Genomic DNA, 18,949 nt, shown 5'->3' with positions numbered 1-18,949 from the left:
CATGTGGGCCAGATAAAGAACTTATGTTGTCACATCTGGACCAGGCCTTTTATTTGGCACACCTGTGCTAGATGGTCTATTGCAGGAGTCAAGGTTTCTATAGAATTAGTGGCTTGTTCATTTTAAATAACTTTTTAGAAGGTTCACCATTAATGTCTGTATAGTTAAATATAAAAATGCAACTTTACTTCTGGCATTACATCTACTATTTTGCCTTGGGGGGGGGGGAGAGGGAGGAGAACCATGGTACATTCTCCAGTCTTTATTAACTAAAAAAAAAACCCCTCCCTTCTGCTAAGACTTGAAGCCAAGTATGATCCTTTTAGCAGATAACATGTACGGAAAATATAGTAGTTATGAAATAGTAGCCCATATGGAGTTTGAATAATTGCATTCCATTTTTAAATACATTGTGGGGGGTTAGAAAAAGTTATTGTAAAGCAGTCTTTTTCATTTTCAGTTTTTGATTAAAATATGGTGTGCCTTTAAGCTGCCTCAGGTGTTCAGCTGTAATTCTCAGGCGTGTGGCATACCATTATTAAGCAGCATCTCTCGCTCTCAAACTGAGAATGTGTGACTACTAATGCACTTCAGCAGGATTCTGAATTCATAAGGGAGCATTCAGAAGAAATATTCACAGTGGCATGGTAAAGATAAGTCATGGTGAGAATCACATCAAAAAGAAATGTGAGATTTGGGCTTTAACTGTGCTGCTTTCGATGTCATTCATAGAAAGTTGTTAAGGGTATCTATTAGTACAGTGGTTTGTAGCTTTGTAGCTACAACTTTGTAGCGCTGGGACCCACATTTTTAGAATGACAATCTGTTGGGACCCACCGGAAGTCATGTCATTAACCTAGAAGTCATGTCATGGCTGGAAGTGACATTATCAATTTAGTCTTCAGACCGAAGTCACAGTCACCAAGAGGTCCCATTACACAACGTGCATCATGTTGTTATTTTGCAAAGCTTGGAATGCAAACATTCCAGTTCGGAAGTCAAAGCAGAATGCAGACTTAAGAACATAAGAACAGCCCCACTGGATCAGGCCATAGGCCCATCTAGTCCAGCTTCCTGTATCTCACAGCGGCCCACCAAATGCCCCAGGGAGCACACCACATAACAAGAGACCTCATCCTGGTGCCCTCCCTTGCATCTGGCATTCTGACATAGCCCATTTCTAAAATCAGGAGGTTGCACATACACACCATGGCTTGTAACCCGTAATGGATTTTTCCTCCATGAACTTGTCCAATCCCCTTTTAAAGGCGTCCAGGCCAGATACCATCACCACATCCTGTGGCAAGGAGTTCCACAGACCAACCGCACGCTGAGTAAAGAAATATTTTCTTTTGTCTGTTCTAATTCTCCCAACACTCAATGTTAGTGGATGTCCCCTGGTTCTGGTGTTATGTGAGAGTGTAAAGAGCATCTCTCTATCCACTTTCCCATGCATAATTTTGTATGTCTCAATCATGTCTCCCCTCAGGCGTCTCTTTTCTAGGCTGAAGAGGCTCAAACGTCGAAGCCTTTCCTCATAAGGAAGGTGCCCCAACCCAGTAATCATCTTAGTCGTTCTCTTTTGCACCTTTTCCATTTCCACTACGTCTTTTTTGAGATGCGGCGACCAGAACTGGACACAATACTCCAGGTGTGGCCTTACCATCAATTTGTACAATGGCATTATAATATTATCTGTTTTGTTCTCAATACCTTTTCTAATGATCCCAAGCATAGAATTGGCCTTCTTTACTGCCGCCGCACATTGAGTCGACACTTTCATCGACCTGTCCACCCCCCCAAGATCTCTCTCCTGATCTGTTGCAGATATCTCAGAACCCATCAGCCTATATGCAAAGTTTTGATTTTTTTGCCCCAATGTGCATAACCTTACACTTACTGACATTGAAGCGCATCTGCCATTTTGCTGCCCATTCTGCCAGTCTGGAGAGATCCTTCTGGAGCTCCTCACAATCACTTCTGGTCTTCACCACTCGGAAAAGTTTGGTGTCATCTGCAAACTTAGCCACTTCACTGCTCAACCCTGTCTCCAGGTCATTTATGAAGAGGTTGAAAAGCACCGGTCCCAGGACAGATCCTTGGGGCACACCGCTTTTCACCTCTCTCCATTATGAAAATTGCCCATTGACACCCACTCTCTGTTTCCTGGTCTTCAACCAGATCCCAGTCCGTGAGAGGACCTGCCCTCTAATTCCCTGACTGTGGAGTTTTTTCAGTAGCCTTTGGTGTCAAACGCCTTCTGAAAGTCCAGATATATAATGTCTGCGGGTTCTCCCGCCTCCACATGCCTGTTGACCTTTTCAAAGAATTCTATAAGGTTTGTGAGGCAAGACTTACCCTTACAGAAGCCATGCTGATTCTCTCTCAGCAAGGCTTGTCCGTCTGTGTTTTGAGATTCTATCTTTGATGAAGCATTCCACCATCTTACCCGGCATAGATGTTAGGCTGACCGGCCTATAGTTTCCAGGGTCCCCCCCCTTCGCTTTTTAAAAATCAGTGTAGCATTTGCTGTCGTCCAATCCTCTTGCACCATGGCCGTTTTGAGGGACAAGTTGCATATTTTAGTCAAGAGATCAGCAACTTCATTCTTCAATTCCTTAATAACTCTTGGGTGGATGCCATCAGGGCCCGGTGACTTACTGATCTTTAATTTATCAATGAGGTCTGCAACATCTCCTCTTTTAACCTCTATCTGATGTAACTCCTCGGTCAGGAGGGTCCGTTCGGGCAGCGGTATCTGCCCGAGGTCTTCTGCCCTGAAGACAGATGCAAAGAACTCAATTAATTTCTCTGCCATCTCTAAGTCTCCTTTTATCTCCCCTTTCCCTCCCTCACCATCCAGAGGGCCAACTGCTTCTCTGGTGGGTTTCCTGCTTCTAACATATTTGAAGAAGCTTTTATTATTCCCCTTAATGTTGCTGGCCATGCGTTCCTCATAGTCTCGCTTGGTCTCCCGTATCACCTTCTTACATTTTTTTTGCCACAGTTTATGTTCCTTTTTATTCTTTTCATTAGGGCAAGACTTCCATTTACCGAAGGAAGCTTCCTTGCCCTTTACAGCCTCTCTAACTTGGCTGGTTAACCATGCAGGCACCCTCCTGGATTTAGTGGAACCCTTCTTTCTTTGTGGTATACACCTCTGCTGGGCCCCTATTACTGTTGTTTTAAGCAGCCTCCATGCACTCTGGAGATTGGACTCTTTTTACCTTCCCTTTCAACCTCCTTCTAACCAGCCTCCTCATTTGAGGGAAGTCCACCCGTCGGAAGTCAAGGGTTTTTGTGAGAGATTTGCCAGGTATTCTTCCCCCGAAGTGCATGTCGAAACGGATCGCAGCATGATCACTGTTTCCCAATGGCTCTATAACATTGACATCTCTAACCAGGTTCTGAGTACCACACAATATTAAATCCAGAGTCACATGTCCTCTGGTGGGCTCCATGACTAGCTGCTCTAAGGCACAGTCATTTAGCATGTCAAGGAATCAGGTCTCCTTTTCGTGATCAGAACACAAATTGACCCAGTCTATATGAGGATAATTGAAGTCCCCCGTGATTACAACCCTGTCCCTCCTTGTCACCTCCCTGATCTGTTTCCTCATTTCAAGGTCCCCATCCGATTTCTGGTCTGGAGGACGATAGTACGCCCCCAGTATTACATCGTTCCACAGGCCTGGCAATTTAACCCACAGAGATTCTACGGTGGAGTCAGACCCGCCTTCAATCTCTACTTTGCTGGATTCTATCCCTTCCTTAACTTAAACGGCCACCCCACCTCCAACACGCCCCTGCCTGTCCCTCCTGTAGAGTTTATTGCCCGGGATTGCGGTATCCCACTGATTCTCCGCATTCTACCAGGTTTCCGTTATGCCCACTATGTCAGTGTTTTCCCTTGTCACCAGACATTCCAGTTCTCCCATCTTTGCTCGGAGACTCCGGGCATTTGCATAAAAGCATTTGTACATGGAATGCCCCAGGATGGACTGCTTATTAGCTCCTTTGTCCCCGCATCCTCTCACTGTGCCAAACCGTCTATCACATCCCATCATGCTACCATTCCCAATTTCTTCTCCTACTCTGTCTTTGTCTTGTTGTTCTCTAACCTCCCCATCCTCGTCCCATAGGGATGAGGAGTCCCGAACCAGATGCCCCTCAGCTCCTGTCCGCCTTCCCACAGGCATCAGTTTAAAAGCTGCTCTGCCACCTTTTTAATGTTATGCGCCAGCAGTCTGGTTTCATTTTGGTTCAAGTGAAGTCCGTCCCTCTTGTACAGGCCCCGCTTGTCCCAAAACGTTCCCCAGTGCCTAACGAATCTAAAACCCTCCTCTCTACACCACTGTCTCATCCACGCATTGAGACCCCTGATCTCCGCCTGCCTAGCTGGCCTTGCGCGTGGAACAGGTAGCACTTCAGAGAATGCTACTTTTGAGGTTCTGGCTTTCAGCTTCCTTCCTAAAAGCCTAAATTTGACCTCCAGGACCTCCCTGCTACACTTGCCCACGTCGTTGGTGCCAACATGCACCACAACCGCTACCACCTCCCCAGCATTGTCTACCAGCCTGTCTAGACGAGAACCTTCGCACCAGGCAGGCAAGTCGCCATGCGGTCCTCACATCCGTTGCAAAGCCCCCTCTCTGTTTCTAATAATCGAATCCTCCACTACAAGAAGCCCCCAATCCCCCTCCTGCTGAGGAGTATCCTGAGTGCGTTCAGATACGGGCCCGTCCCCTGAAGAAGGGGTCCCCCCTAGGGGATTGTTTCCCACCTCTCCAAGATGACGTCCTCCAGCCCTGAGACTTCCCACCTGGGCAGCTGAGTTGCTGCACGCCTGAGGTTGGGACAAAGCCTGATCATCCCTAGAAGTCTCCCCACAGTCCTTCTCTGCCTGCCTTGGATCCTTCTCCAACCACACAGCCCCCCCTTTCCAGCATCCTGTCTTCCACCATGCCTCTTTCCCACCGGGAGCCTACCCTGTCCAGCAGCTCTGTATTTTCAATGATGGCTGAGCTAGGTGCTACATGGTCCACCTGAAATTGGCTCATGATGCACCTAGTGGGTCCCAGTCACAGTTTGGGAAACGCTGTATTGGTGGATATCTATTACTGGATAACTGGGAAAAGCTGATGCATGCTTTTGATTCATAGCGTTCTCAGCCTTCATGTGAAGATGTAATAACTGAATGTCCATTTGATGCTTACACTCAAACATAGTTCAGTTCAACCAAAATGTCCTAACATTACTTATTTCAGTGGAAGAGATTTAAACATGTGTTGAACTTTCTCATTAAAATCAGGGAGGCGCAATTGCGCATTTGTGACAGGATTATGTTCCAAGTTTATTTTATACACTCCCTTTAAAAGGTGAAATGATATTTGCAGACTGAGTCAGTGGTTAAAATGCATTTAGGGGCAAAAGTCTTGCTAGGCATGACCTAAGCAACTTTTTGACTTCCGTCTCTCTCAGGTGTAGTCACTTAATAAAGGATAGGGACTTGATTGTTCTGATTTATTAAAATAGATTTGCACCAAGTTGAAACATAGTAGATTTAAGAAAACACTTGAGCCTTTTAAAAAATGTATGTGCCTTTGCTGACTTGTATTACAAAAGTCTGCCAGATAAAGAAGGGGATATTTCATATAAGGGCACTAGTTTCAATACAAACTAGATATAAGGGCACTAATTTCAATACAAAGTAAGGTTCACTGGATGGTTTTTGTTTCCCACAAACCCTGTTTGTGAATGATAATGGAAACTTCATATCTCTTCCTTCGATGCTAAATGATGAAAAGATGGGATTAAATATGCGTTTCTTTGGATCCTAGCTCTTGTCCTTATCTTTCTGCGCCTGACAAGCAGACTTGGAAGAAAACATCTAGTCAGGGTGGTCTAGCCAGGGTGAAGTATTTGGATGTGTATGTGGAGGAGTTGACACCTGAGTGCTGACCTCTTAGGTTACCAGTTATCAACTTTTCAAGATGAGTTAAAGACTCTTGGTCTTCTCTCACATGCTGCCAGCTTGTGGTCCTCCCAATTTTCCATAATGCTTGCCACCATCCAGCAGTAACTTGTGCCATGAATGGGAAATAAGGCAAGCATAAATATCAGAGTTGCATCATTATTTCTGTCATATATTTTAGTGAACATTTTCTTAACTCTGCCATTATAAAAGTTGTTTACCAAAAAAAGGTTCATTCTTTAGTGTACGCTTTCAGCGTGAGTTATAACATCTATAAGAGACTGAAAAAAGAGCACACATTTGATTTAAACGAAAAAGAAAACTCAATGTGATATCTCTACTTAAAGAATAACAAGCCACAAAAGCTTGGATTATATCAAAGTATTGCAGCCAAAATTCACATGAAATTAATGAGATTAATTTACTTCTTTACATCCAGTACAATATAATTGTCCTCTTGAAAATGAATGGTCTCTTCAGCTTTACATTTTATTGGGCAAGGTACAAAAGGCCTCTCAGCATGTGCGCTGAAACAGTTACAGTTACAAAAAAAAAAAAAAAATGCCCTGCTACCAGTTAAAACTGTGTCCCCTTTTCTCCACTCTATCTGAATTATGAAATACTTGTACAGGTTGAGTGTCATTATTCGCGTGGGTTCCATTCCCAGAACTCACATGGATGGCAAAAATCAAACTATAGCAAATCAATTAAAAAAATTAAGTGCCTTTGCTCAGGTGATTTAAAAACAGCCTTGTTGATCTTTGTAATGTTAAGATAGAGTCATTAAGACCACAGTCCAACAATCAGTCTCTCTTCAGACCCTTAGAAAGGATTATCTTTCTTTCAGGTGTTCAGGGGGAAGGGAGGGGGTCGCTTGGAGAGAGAATGATTGATGGATTGTCAGCTGGCTGCCCTCTCTCTATTGTAAAGGACTGTTTTCCTTTCATTTAAAGAGCTCTTCTCATCATGTTGAGATAAAAATCTCTACAACAGTAAGAAAAACATTTTAAAGGGGTTTCATTTTTCTCCTTCTCCAGGGATCAGCACATTCCTTCTCATTTGCAGTGGCCATTCGTGTTGAGTCAAATCCGTGTAAATCTGTGTATAACAAGGTTGGACCTGTATTGTACTAGCTAGGCAAACAGTGGACAGAGCTGACAGACAGCCCAATCCTAATGATAGTCCTTCATTGCAATCCAGCTGGGCTGGTGCAGCCTCCAATGAAACCAACATAGGCTGCTGGAGGTCTCCTGGGGGGGGATTTGTCCTCTTATGCCAAGTAAAGTCCCAGAAGCCTCTATTGGGCTACTTGGATCTGCTCCAGTGATATATCTGGTGCAACTTTGGACCATCTCATCAGGTTTTTTGGTCCTGGGAGGTTAGAATGTGACAGTACCCATGGTTGCTGGCCCCGTCCCTCCTGGGTCTGAACTGCCACACTCCGCCACCCTGTAACATCTCCCCTGTCCCATTCCACCATCCACCCCCCAGCCAGTGGAGAACCTACTTGCTGTAGCAGGTGCAGGCTTTGCCAACAGCGCAGCAGGCCTCCAGGCTGCCACACTGCATCTTATGCCATGTTTGCGGCAGCACACATGACAGGTCCGCCAGCAGTAACCAGCATAGGATTGGGCCATGAATCTCACACTGAATACTGGGACGTTGGGACCCTCTTCCATCTGGACATGCCCACTGATGCCAATACAGGAAACATCCCCCAAGACAGATTATTCTATTGCATTTGTGTATCTGGAGTGATTCGGAATTTGAAATCGAATCTAATGCTTTAACTACAGACAGTCCATCCATCCCCCAATGCAGGGATGTCCAAAGTTTTTGGCAGGAGGGCCACATCATCTCTCTGACACTGTGTCGGGGGCTGGGGGGAAAAAGAATTAATTTACATTTAAAATTTGAATCAATATACATAAGTTTACATAAATGAATATATTAAAGATGAACTTATATGAATGAATGAAGGTCTTGCAATAGCTCAAGGCCTTCATTCATAAAAGGCCTTGCGCAAAGCAAGGCTGGCCTTTCCTTTGCTGCCACTACTGCGTCACAGTTGTGAAACAGCAAGCAGTGGAGGGAGCCCTCATCCCACAGCTCACGTGAGAGGTCAAACAGTTGCCCTTATGCTGAGAGCAGCTGTGTTGGGCCAGTGCGGGCTCCAACAAATTTCCGGAGGGCCAGAGGCTCATTGGAGACTGGGGGCTCCCTGAGGGCCACATTGAGAGGCCTCGAGGGCCGCATGTGGCCCCAGGGCAGGGGTTTGGGCACCCCTGCCCCAATGGACTAGTAGAGTCTGGTTATGGATATAAGTTAGTTAAGAATCATGCAGAGCAAAGCAACTAGACTCCTATGTCAGCTGATTCTTTTGGGATCATGCAAGAACCTTTAATTTATAATTTTTGCCGCAGGAAACTATTGCAGTTAGCTCACAGCACATTATTGTGAATTGAATTACTGGTCTAGGTGGGAAGATTAAGAGCTCTAATTGGCACGTTCAATTTTAGGTACTTGGCAAGACAACATTAGTTAGGAATGATCCCATCTGTATTTCACTGTCATTAAGTGATCGCAGTCGGGAAGCAGCCCCTTCTGCATATTAGATTCTGTGAAATTGGGAACAAAACCTGCTGTGTAATCAAGTGACAGTATCACTGGGACATGACCTCAGAAAGGCTGCAATTGGCATTCAGGAAGCTACTGAAATGTTAACCTTGCTATGAAATCCATGGCCCCATGTAGTCAGATAAGTAAGGTGCACATGTTCAGTTTACATGGGAAAGAGAGAGGGCGCCATTAAGCACTGTTAAACCTGTAGACAAATTTGGAGGAATTGAGATTTGTCATTTTGAAAGATAAAATGGTGTCAGTTTGGATCATGGCAGATGGTGGTTGTATTCAGTCTCCACTTCTCACCAGCTTCTGGGTAAAGTATCTGTAAAATAATTTGGTAATTAAGAGATAAATCTGAAGAGGAAGTTTTAAAGAGGTGATAATGTGCTCCATTATCTGGTCAAAGACATTTTAGCTGAAGTGTTGGGATATCTTTTCTGATACCTTAATACAAGAGAAGAGAATTCTTCACATAGCTGAGGATAATGGAAACCAGAGAAGAACAGCCATGGGACTGAGTGAGATTCTGAGCCCTGTTTTGCCATTTTTCATAGCAGGAAATGGCATTTAGGACAATCAAAATGTAAGAATCACTGCTTTGAGTCTGTTAGCATTTGGAATTCCGCATGAGCGCTAGAGTACTCCAGCCAGTGTTTGACTAAATGACTATTGTTATTAGCTGCAAAAAATACTGTTGTTTATCTCCATGTGCAGAGAGAGGACCATTGGATGTGTATATTTAGTCAGCAAGTTTTCCTCAGTGTATAAATATACTTTCTATTACCAGTTTCAGCTTGGTGCACTTCTGAGTGTATAGCATAATTTCATTCTGTTATATCTTGTGCAAATAGGTAGTCTGAAGAGATTACTGATTGTACTGGTGTGTTCAGTAATAAACAGTAGGATATTAAGATCACATTTAAGGAAAAGGAAAAGCTGGAAAGAAAAGACTATTTGTGAAAAGACTATCATGTGAAGAGGAAGTTGGAAAGAAAAGACTGTGTAATAGTCATTTTGTAAAAGATAATAGTGTAAAAATAATAATTAATAGTGTAAAAGATAGAAAAGACTATCATGTGAAAAGGAAGCTGGAAAGAAAAGACTGTTTGTGTAGGAAGTCTACTTCTGTGTGTGTGTGTGTGTGTGTGTGTGTGTGAGAGAGAGAGAGAGAGAGAGAGAGAGATTATATATACATATATATTAGAAACCTTCATTAACAAAATTTGCTTTGGCAGTGAACCATAATCAGCAGAAAATTCCTGCAAGTAAAACATCATAATTCAAGCCAAAGAAAACACTTTCTGTATTTCATAGCTTTGCTTGATTTATTAATACTATTTTCAGCAGTGTTTGATGTGTATGCATTTAAACAGACAAATATTCATTAGGGACTTCATATATAAGTTACCAGTGTTGTCTGTCTATTTCCAGCAACAAGGGTATCATTTCAAAGTCTTTGGCAAGCTACCATGCATGAAGTTGTTTAATTTGCTAAATTTTGCTCAAGGACATTAGAATTCAGAGAACTACTGGACTCATTAAGTACTCAACTGCCTAGCACTAGGCTGCCCAGTCCTTCAATCAAAGCAGCTAAGCCAATGGAAACCCAGTGCCTTCAGGACCTTGTTATGGCATCAGCACTGATAAGTAAATGGAAGAACTGAAGCACCCTGCCCCCCCAAGACTCCTGCATAAATATTTATCTTGAATGCTATCAGATATGCAAATATTCAGCATCTACATCTGAAATCAATGATTCCGCTGTAATGGTCAATATTAGACAGTATCTGACTTGCAATCGCATTTGGTAAATTTTATGTGCATTCAGTTAATTTGTCAGGAAAATCTCCTTAAATAAGCAGAAAGAGTGTGGGGGGGAGAAGAAAATTTTTATCAAAACTCAAATGCAACATAGCTTTTCTTTAGTCAGTATCAAGAGAGGGTAAGCAGGCACAGAGGATAGAATTCAGATGTTTCATATATAGTTTTATTTATTGTATGCTTTATTTTTGTTTTTGTGGAAACCTGTACACTGTCTTAGGCATTTGCTTTGGCAAGGCAAAGGTGGGATATACATTTTTAAAAATAAATTTTAAAGTAGTGATATAGAGCAGAATCATAGACTGGGTGACATTTATTGCTTGTTTCCGTTGTACAAAGCAATGGTAAAGCCACACCTGGAGAGTACTGTGTCCAGTTCTGGTCGCCACATCTCAAAAAGGACATAGTGGAAATGGAAAAAGTGCAAAAGAGAGCAACTAAGATGATTACTGGGCTGGGGCACCTTCCTTATGAGGAAAGGCTATGGCGTTTGGGCCTCTTCAGTCTAGAAAAGAGATGCCTGAGGGGGAACATGATTGAGACATACAAAATTATGCATGGGCTATGTCGGATGCAAGGGAGGGCACCAGGATGTAGGTCTCTTGTTGTCTGGTGTGCTTCCTGGGGCATTTGGTGGGCCGCTGTGAGATACAGGAAGCTGGACTAGATGGGCCTATGGCCTGATCCAGTGGGGCTGTTCTTATGTTCTTATCTAATGTTCTTGAAGTACAGACAGACTCCTTGTTAATATATACAGTATCTGTGGGGGAGGGGAATGACATGCCAAATTATAATCTTTGAATGCAGTGTATGCATCATGACATGATCTTAGATATCTCATTGCTTATTGTATCAATTTTATTAACTATTTTTTGTTAGATGTTGTTCAGAGCTCACGTATTTTTGCACTCTTAGCTGATACAGTCTTAAATAGTTCTGATGTTTGCTTTGTTAGAGAAGACACCATTGAAGGTAACCTAATAAAGTTGGGATGTTGCTGATAAACAAATTCTCCATGGGCAAGCTATTCTTGTACATTGAATAGGTACCTATCTCTGACTACTAGTTGTGATGGATATCGTCCACCTTTCAGGTACCCAGGCAGTATGTGCCTGAATACCAGTTGCAGGGGAGCATTATTACCTTCACGCCTTGCTTGTCAACCTTCTAGAGCAGGGGTGCCCAAAACCCAGCCCTGGGGCCACTTATGGCCCTCAAGGCCTCTCAATGTGGCCCTCAGGGAGCCCCCAGTCTCCAATGAGCCTCTGGCCCTCCAGAGATTTGTTGGAGCCCGCACTGGCACAATGCAACTGCTCTCAGCGTAAGGGCGGCTGATTAACCTCTCGTGAGCCGTGGGATGAGGGCTTCCTCCTCTGCTTGCTGTTTCACGACTGTGATGCAGTAGTGGCAGCAAAGGAAAGGCCAACCTTGCTTTGTGCAAGGCCTTTTATAGGCCTTGAGCTATTGCAAGACCTTCATTCATTCATATAAGTTCATCTTTAATATATTCATTTATGTAAACTTATGTAAATTCATATTTTAAATGTAAATTAATTCTTTTTTTTTCTCCAGCCCCCAACACAGTGTCAGAGAGATGATGTGGCCCTCCTGCCAAAAACTTTGGACACCCCTGTTCTAGAGGCTTCCCCCTGTGACACTGCTGACTGCCCACTGTGGGAAGCTAGATGCAGGACTACCAAGCTTTAGGCCTGATTCAGGAGGGCTCATTCTGTGTTCAAACAATGCAAAACAAGCATACTTCTGACTACTTAATTAATCCCATTGATTAACGTGAGGTGCCCTCAGAACAACTGCCGTGATTGTGATCCCAGTTGTGTTTATCACTTGATTCTCGAAAAAATTTTGTAATGATAGAATGACTATGGCTACCATCAATGTTTTGAAAGGTTTACATTTGATTAGCTGAGGTTGGAAGGCAGGTTTGTTACAATATGTTTAGTATTATGTGGATAGTTGAGAGACATTGTCTGAAATTATGAAAATTTGATTTAATAAAATGACTGGGCATTCTTCATGCAGACCACATTAAGGCTTCACTGGATTTAAAAGAAAATATGCTAACATTTCACATTTGGAAGCACAGGAGGGATTAAGGGCTTTTCTGCACAGTGCTGCATATATTTGGACTTGCATAATAAACGTTATACTGTTGCTATAAGAGAGAAATACAGCATCATAAATTGTTTCTTGTGGAAAGGGTATCCTGAATGCAAAAACAAATGTGCAGTAGTATCGCTGTAACATAAAATAGTTTACAAAATTAAAACAAGGTTGAGTGCATGCCATCTTCTTTTCCAATATGAATATTGTACTCTGCAAACTATCCAAAGTAGTTCCCTCAGCTAGCTTGCTGCATAACATTCTTGCTCTGACATGTACATCTCAAAATTTTATTTTAAAGGGATATGTTTTCAGACCTACAGGAGTTCACATCCAAACATGGTGCATAATGGATTTGCCTAGCAACCTGCGTGTCTAGTGAACTATAAGAAAATCAACAACTTGGCTTCATGCCTTAGAAGAGGAACAAATTACTGAAAACAAAAGAAAGTATTTTGCAGCTACTTTTGCCAGAAGGCCACTATGATAAGGGAATACCAAGTTTCGGACTCTTGGCCTACTGTCAAGTACTATTGTTACTGATGCTGTTCACCCACACCCTTTGCCACCTCTGTATTTTGCGTGGGTGGGTGGACATAGCCAAAAAGTGGCTGGATTTTGCCTAGGAGCCACTTATCCTAGAGGCTCAAAAACACCTAGGACATGTGTTGTTCCTTGTTTATAGTCGTACACTCAATCTCTCTCTTTTAAACAGTCATTATTTGCTGGCAGCTGTTTGCTTTATGGCTTTTTGATACTTGGGGACAGCCTGAAATGAATGCAAATGAAATTATCCAGAAACAATTTCAAGGTGACTCACATATTTCAACTGTAGACTTCCTTTCTGTGCTTCCTCTTGTGCAACTGTAAAGAGCACTGTACAGTGGATCACATATAGTAATGTAGTAATATGCATTAAACTTTAATCATTAAATTAATATTATTGATATACTAATGTTGTTTGAGTGTGAGGAATTTATAAGTGACCTTTTGCTAGTAGCACTTTGTCTACTTTATCACCCATGAGTATTTTGCTGTCTTATCCTCCAACTTTGGGCTGAACATGCTGAATGGCTTCCATCTGAAGTATTGTCTGAGGTGATATCAGGTATTGTAAAAGCTCTGGTGGTGATCTGTGTGTGGTCTAATTATCTTTTTGCATACACATCAACATTTGTGGTCACTAAGTGGTGAAAACGTGCAAATTCTCCTGGGATATCTACTGGAGAAGCTCAATCTTTGATTCAACCCTATGCTTTGAAAAGGAAGGTTTCTGATTTTTAGAAGGCAGTGGATAAGGATAGAAACATATGCTATAAATACCAAAATCTTTGGGATAACAGCCAATAAAACATCCAGAGCATTGCTCAAGAGATAGACAATACTTGTTACCAGAAGCTATCAGCTGAGTAGACACTAATCTATGTTAATGCACAGAGGCTTATTTTCATCTTTTTATATATGGCAAACATTTCTTACTATTAATTTTCTTTGGTATAGTAAAAGCTCTGACTTTGTGCTTAGAATGCTGTGCATTAATTTATTTTTAAATTTCAGGAACTAATGCTAAATTCTCCTACTAATTTTGTATCTGATAAAGTAAAAGAGTTCAGCCTTTCCTTTAGGAAACATTTTAAATGGAGTCTCATGAGATTGCTTTTTTCTCTCAGCATAATCTGAATTTGAAGAATAATTCATGTATGTTTTAGTTGTGTGTGAGTTTCATTGTGTATTTCCCAGGCAGGAGGGGTTTGGGAGGGTGTAAGGCACAAAGTGTTTTGAACGCTTTGTCAACAATAGCCTAAATGTCAAAGTTTCCAAAATAGTTGGTATAGATCCCGCTTTGATCTCTGAAAGGGTGGAGTTGTATCAGACCTTGTCCATTCAGCATTCTCCTTCTTATAGTAGCCAGCCAAATGCCTCTAGGAAGCTCCTAAATTATATATGAAGGAAATGGCCCTGTTCTGTTTTTTTGTGTGTGCCTAATATACCAGATATTACTATCTCACTGGACAGAGATACTGCATCTGGACTTTCAGGTTCCATTTAGCTATCATGGCTAATAGCAATGATGGGTGAAGTAGTAGTCATATTGCAGCGTGCGTACTAACCAGGCATATATTCATCAAATCTTATATATCCACAGTTAACCTGAAGTAAGGAAATGACTGGTACTTTGTGGCTACATCTCTGTACCCATTCACAGCATTTGCTGTGTGTCTCACCAGATTCTCCATATGTTTCACATTCTTCAGTCTGCAATTGGTTCATCTCCTAAACCACTTAGCTGGGTCCATCCCGTTTAGTTCTTACTTGTGCCTTATTCAGTGAAATGTCCAAGAATATAGACTCTACAGGTCATAGAGTGAGTGGAATTGTTCCCCCACTCAGTTTGAGCACCCATTGAGCAGACCATAAGGTGGTCTGGGTCCACCTTAAACCAATTAGATAGTTGCACATGGAATCTTACTTGTCTAGGCCTGGTTCACACAATGTTTGCCACTGGCTTTGAGAGTTACAAATTGCAGCAGGTTTACCTGTGCATGTAAGAATTACTGTAGCAGAGCAAGCAAGCATTGTATATGGTTGTACACGCTTGGAGGTTCATGTCTGCTTTGGAGAGCATGACTTGCTTCTCCAGACTCAGTCCCAGTTGTGAGAACTACAGAGGTCATTCATCGAAGAGGAACAGATGTTAACTCCCTTTTCCCCCCTCATTTGTTTTCTCCAACCACCCTCAGAAAATGAGAGATGTTCCATTAACTTGCCTCACAAACTGTTTGATTGTGAAGCAAAGCTTTAAAAGGCTATAAATCTGCCTTCTCATTACAATAGATTGATTTATGACTGAAGTGCAACTGTTGGGCTTATGTAAGCTGAATGCATGAAAGTGCAAATTAGCGGTGAATTTTACAGGAGCTAGATATTACTGCTGCTATTTTTTGCCAGGGTTTTACTGTTTTATTAATTAGGAAGGGAATTTATAGTATTAACAAGTGCAGATTTAGGATATTAACTTGGACAAAAACCGAGCAGTTTTATGTTGCTTAAAGCTCTCGCAGCAAAGCTGGTGCAGGCCTGTGTTTCAGCCAGAACAAGATAGGCATTGGAGGGCTCTCAGAAATACTGAGGATTGCATTATGCTATCCACCACAGATGTCTCTTTCCTAACCCAAACTCATGTCTTGATTTCATAGTAGTCGTAACTGTACAGGATTGCAGTCTTAAGAGCAAAGACAGTTTAAAACTTTATTTTTAATTAATAGATCTCATTTGGATGTGGTAGCATATATTTCTTTTACAGGGACAAACTCTGAAAAATTTGGTTCTACACCTTTTTGTAATGCCCACTACTGAGTGGCTGGTGCTTGTGATGTCACCAAGAAACCTTCTCAGAGTATCTTTTGTATTTATATGAACACCAAATATTTCCCTTTTCTAATCAATAAGGGACAAATAACTGAGAAACATATATAAAGGTACATCTCTTTTTTAAAAGTTTCTAAAAGGCCGACAGTGTGCCTGAAATATGATTAGAGCAAGATTGACCATTGCTCTGGTGTTTTATTTTCTGGCATGCATGTATATCATTTCAGTTGTTCATCCCATTATCAAAGGACACCTTGTCTACCTTTGCTATCCACCATCCTGAAGATGAGAAATTACTGAAATGCAGGTCAAAACAGCTTTCTTTTTTCCATGAAGCGCTGCTGTGGGAAAGAGGAAGCACTGTCTACAGTGTTGAGTACTTGTATACTTTACCCATAGAAGTGGTTTGTGTTCCCACATCTTGCTCTTGAATGTGGTCAGCAGCATACAGCAGCAGAATGTGGCTTCATAAAGGTCAGCAGCATACAGCATGTCTTTGGCAGCAGAGATGTAACATTTCCTGAACATTTTATTCTTTGGGGTTGTGTTGCTTTTGTTTTGTTTTTAATGGAATGGGTGTGAAGCGTATACTGTATACATTTCTCTGCAAATGTCTTTCAGAGAACCACTTCAGTCATGGTTAGCTGGGGTGGGGATAGTGGATACACTGCCCCACCTGGAGACTTTTTTGCAAATTGAGCTTTTTCGTTTGCAACAGAACATCCTCTATTTAAAGAATGAGAGTTTGTTGTTAAGAACAGCACATTTGTTTAAAAATACCCAAGGCATCTAGTGCTCTTTCTGCCTCCCCCCCCCCCAATTGCAATAAGGAATTTCTCCGGACTCAAGATGTCCCACCACACTCTTTTCTTTCTCTTCAGCTCCCTTCCCCTCTCAGTGTGAAGAGTAGCTTATCCTGTACCTTGCTGGGAAGTGCTCACCTGAGGGTGGCCAGCAACTTGGCTCTGTGGCAGTGGTGGTCAATAAAAAGCTGGCCTGCCTCATGATGGTAGTTGTGCTACATTCTGCCATGATAGTGGTGATGGAAGGTAGACATCCATAGTTACTGTTTGCTAAACCACTCCTTGAGGTTACCATATATCACCTCAAGGGTCCATATATCACATGGGTCAGTCAAACTTGAAAATATCTGATTTTCCCCTCATTTATTTGAAGCCTTGTCTACAAATGTGTTAGCCCCACCTGACCAAGATTGGTTTGCTACAGCCTTGACTTGAATTAGGGATGTATTAGTGTATTATGGGATAGATTCAGATAATTTCATTGCTCTTGCTATGGACAAATACGTCCACAACATACAGAAAATGTACTGCCTAGTAATGTTATATCTTTATTCTGAATAAATCCTTAGTTTCTTACAAATCTAGTTGAAAGCTGAGGGGACAGAGTTTATTCAATAGTGCTATTAAAATGCAAGCTCTACTTGTTTCTATATTCCCTATACATTTCTACCATATCCAGTTCAGTCCATAGTCATCTCCATCCTAGGTTTCCTGAATTGGGATTTGTTCAGTGAAAACATGGCAACTAAAATGTGACATGCCACAACTTAATGCTAGGTTGCTTGAATGTTAAATGCATTTTATTTGTTTTTGTGAACTCCATAGCCACTCGCTCAACTGTATATAGCTGTTCAGTCATGATCCATAACAGCGCGTCCATTGTCTTTGGAGCTATCTCATGCACTTTGGACATCTCAGTGCAATGGAATATAGCAAGAAAAGCTTTGTCTACTGGGGAATTGACCAGACCTGAGATTTTTTTTTTTTTGCAAAGTAAATTCTAATTAGTTGTGAGCAAATGAAGTGCTAATTTCCTTTCCTGTTGTGCTTGTGTCCCCACCCCTATCCCCTCCCCAAGTCTGAGCAGCCCAGTCCTGCAAGTTCAAGCTCCAGCTCCAGTTCCAGCTTTACACCATCTCAGAACAGTCGACAACAAGGTACCATTAAAGGGAAAGGAACTGATGGTGGCGCAAAAGCCAGGCAAAGATAACAGATGTCATGCCAGGACTGCATTTTTCTTGCTGCCTTAATTCAGAAGTAGTAGATTCTGTTTAACCCTTATTTTTTTCTGTTAACTCGTTTTTGCCCGGCCCACAGGTGTACATATTTGGTCCCAGTTGCATATATGCAACGTTGGGCAGAAATGGCTTAAATAGTTGTTTCTAAATATTTATGCCCTTCGGTATTTAAGCCAGGGACTGAGGGTGGGTAACAATGTTAATCTCAAAATACTCAAATGCATAAGCAGAGTATCTGATGAATTACTAAAGCACAATATTTTGCATGTTGGATTTCATTTACAGGAGTTGCTACACTCTACTTGTTATCTCAAAGCTCAACTCAGAGCCAAACCATGTATTAAGTATAATGCAGGTGTTAGTCTCTGCTGTTTTGTTTTTTCTTTTAAAACGCAAGCAGGGAGGTGTCAGGAGTCCTCTGAGTCAGACAGTGACTCAGGGCCCACCTGGCTACACTATCTCCTGAACCTTCAATACTGGTAATGCATTACATGTAATGTGTAGTTTTGGATCTGATATCTTCTCTGATATACTTGTTACAGTGTCATTGAAGTGGTTGCTGTGGAAAGATGTGAGCTTTTGGTCCATATGGGGTTTGATCACCCAAATGGGCCATGGTTCCAAAAGTCCAAGGTCAAGCATGAACTGGTTCTTAATGGCAGTAGGAAGGCACTATGATGATCTGAAACAAAGAAGTGAAGCTGTAGTTTCCTTTGAGCAGAACAGCCTGAAACTAACACTCCCTCGGCTATAAGGAGCACATCCTCGAAAAGTAATTTATCTGAATCTTGGAAAAAAAAGTATAAGCATATAAAGCCTCTTTCAAAACATGGATTTAAAGGTTTGTTAAAAGATTGCAGGAAGCATACCTTACTTTATTGACTTTGGCCTTGTAGCAAATCGTTTTTTAGTTCCAAGGAAGTTGGAATGTATATCTGCCAAGAGACCCTGCCCTAACCAGTTTACATGTCAATAGTTGAGAGGGTTTTTGTTCAGCT

General features: G+C 41.9%; 1 protein-coding gene across 1 annotated transcript in view; it reads left to right on the top strand.

Moving 5' to 3' along the window:
- Positions 1 to 18,949, top strand: part of MLLT3 (MLLT3 super elongation complex subunit) — a 143,053-nt gene that overhangs the window by 102,804 nt on the left and 21,300 nt on the right. The window contains exon 7 of the mRNA XM_066614726.1: positions 17,792 to 17,870. Within this exon, the coding sequence (XP_066470823.1) occupies positions 17,792 to 17,870 (79 nt within the window). The remainder of the gene's footprint in view (positions 1 to 17,791; positions 17,871 to 18,949) is intronic.

Source organism: Tiliqua scincoides, chromosome 2 (genome assembly GCF_035046505.1).
Source record: "Tiliqua scincoides isolate rTilSci1 chromosome 2, rTilSci1.hap2, whole genome shotgun sequence".
Lineage (NCBI taxonomy): Eukaryota > Metazoa > Chordata > Lepidosauria > Squamata > Scincidae > Tiliqua > Tiliqua scincoides.
This window is presented reverse-complemented; position numbering and strand designations above follow the sequence as displayed.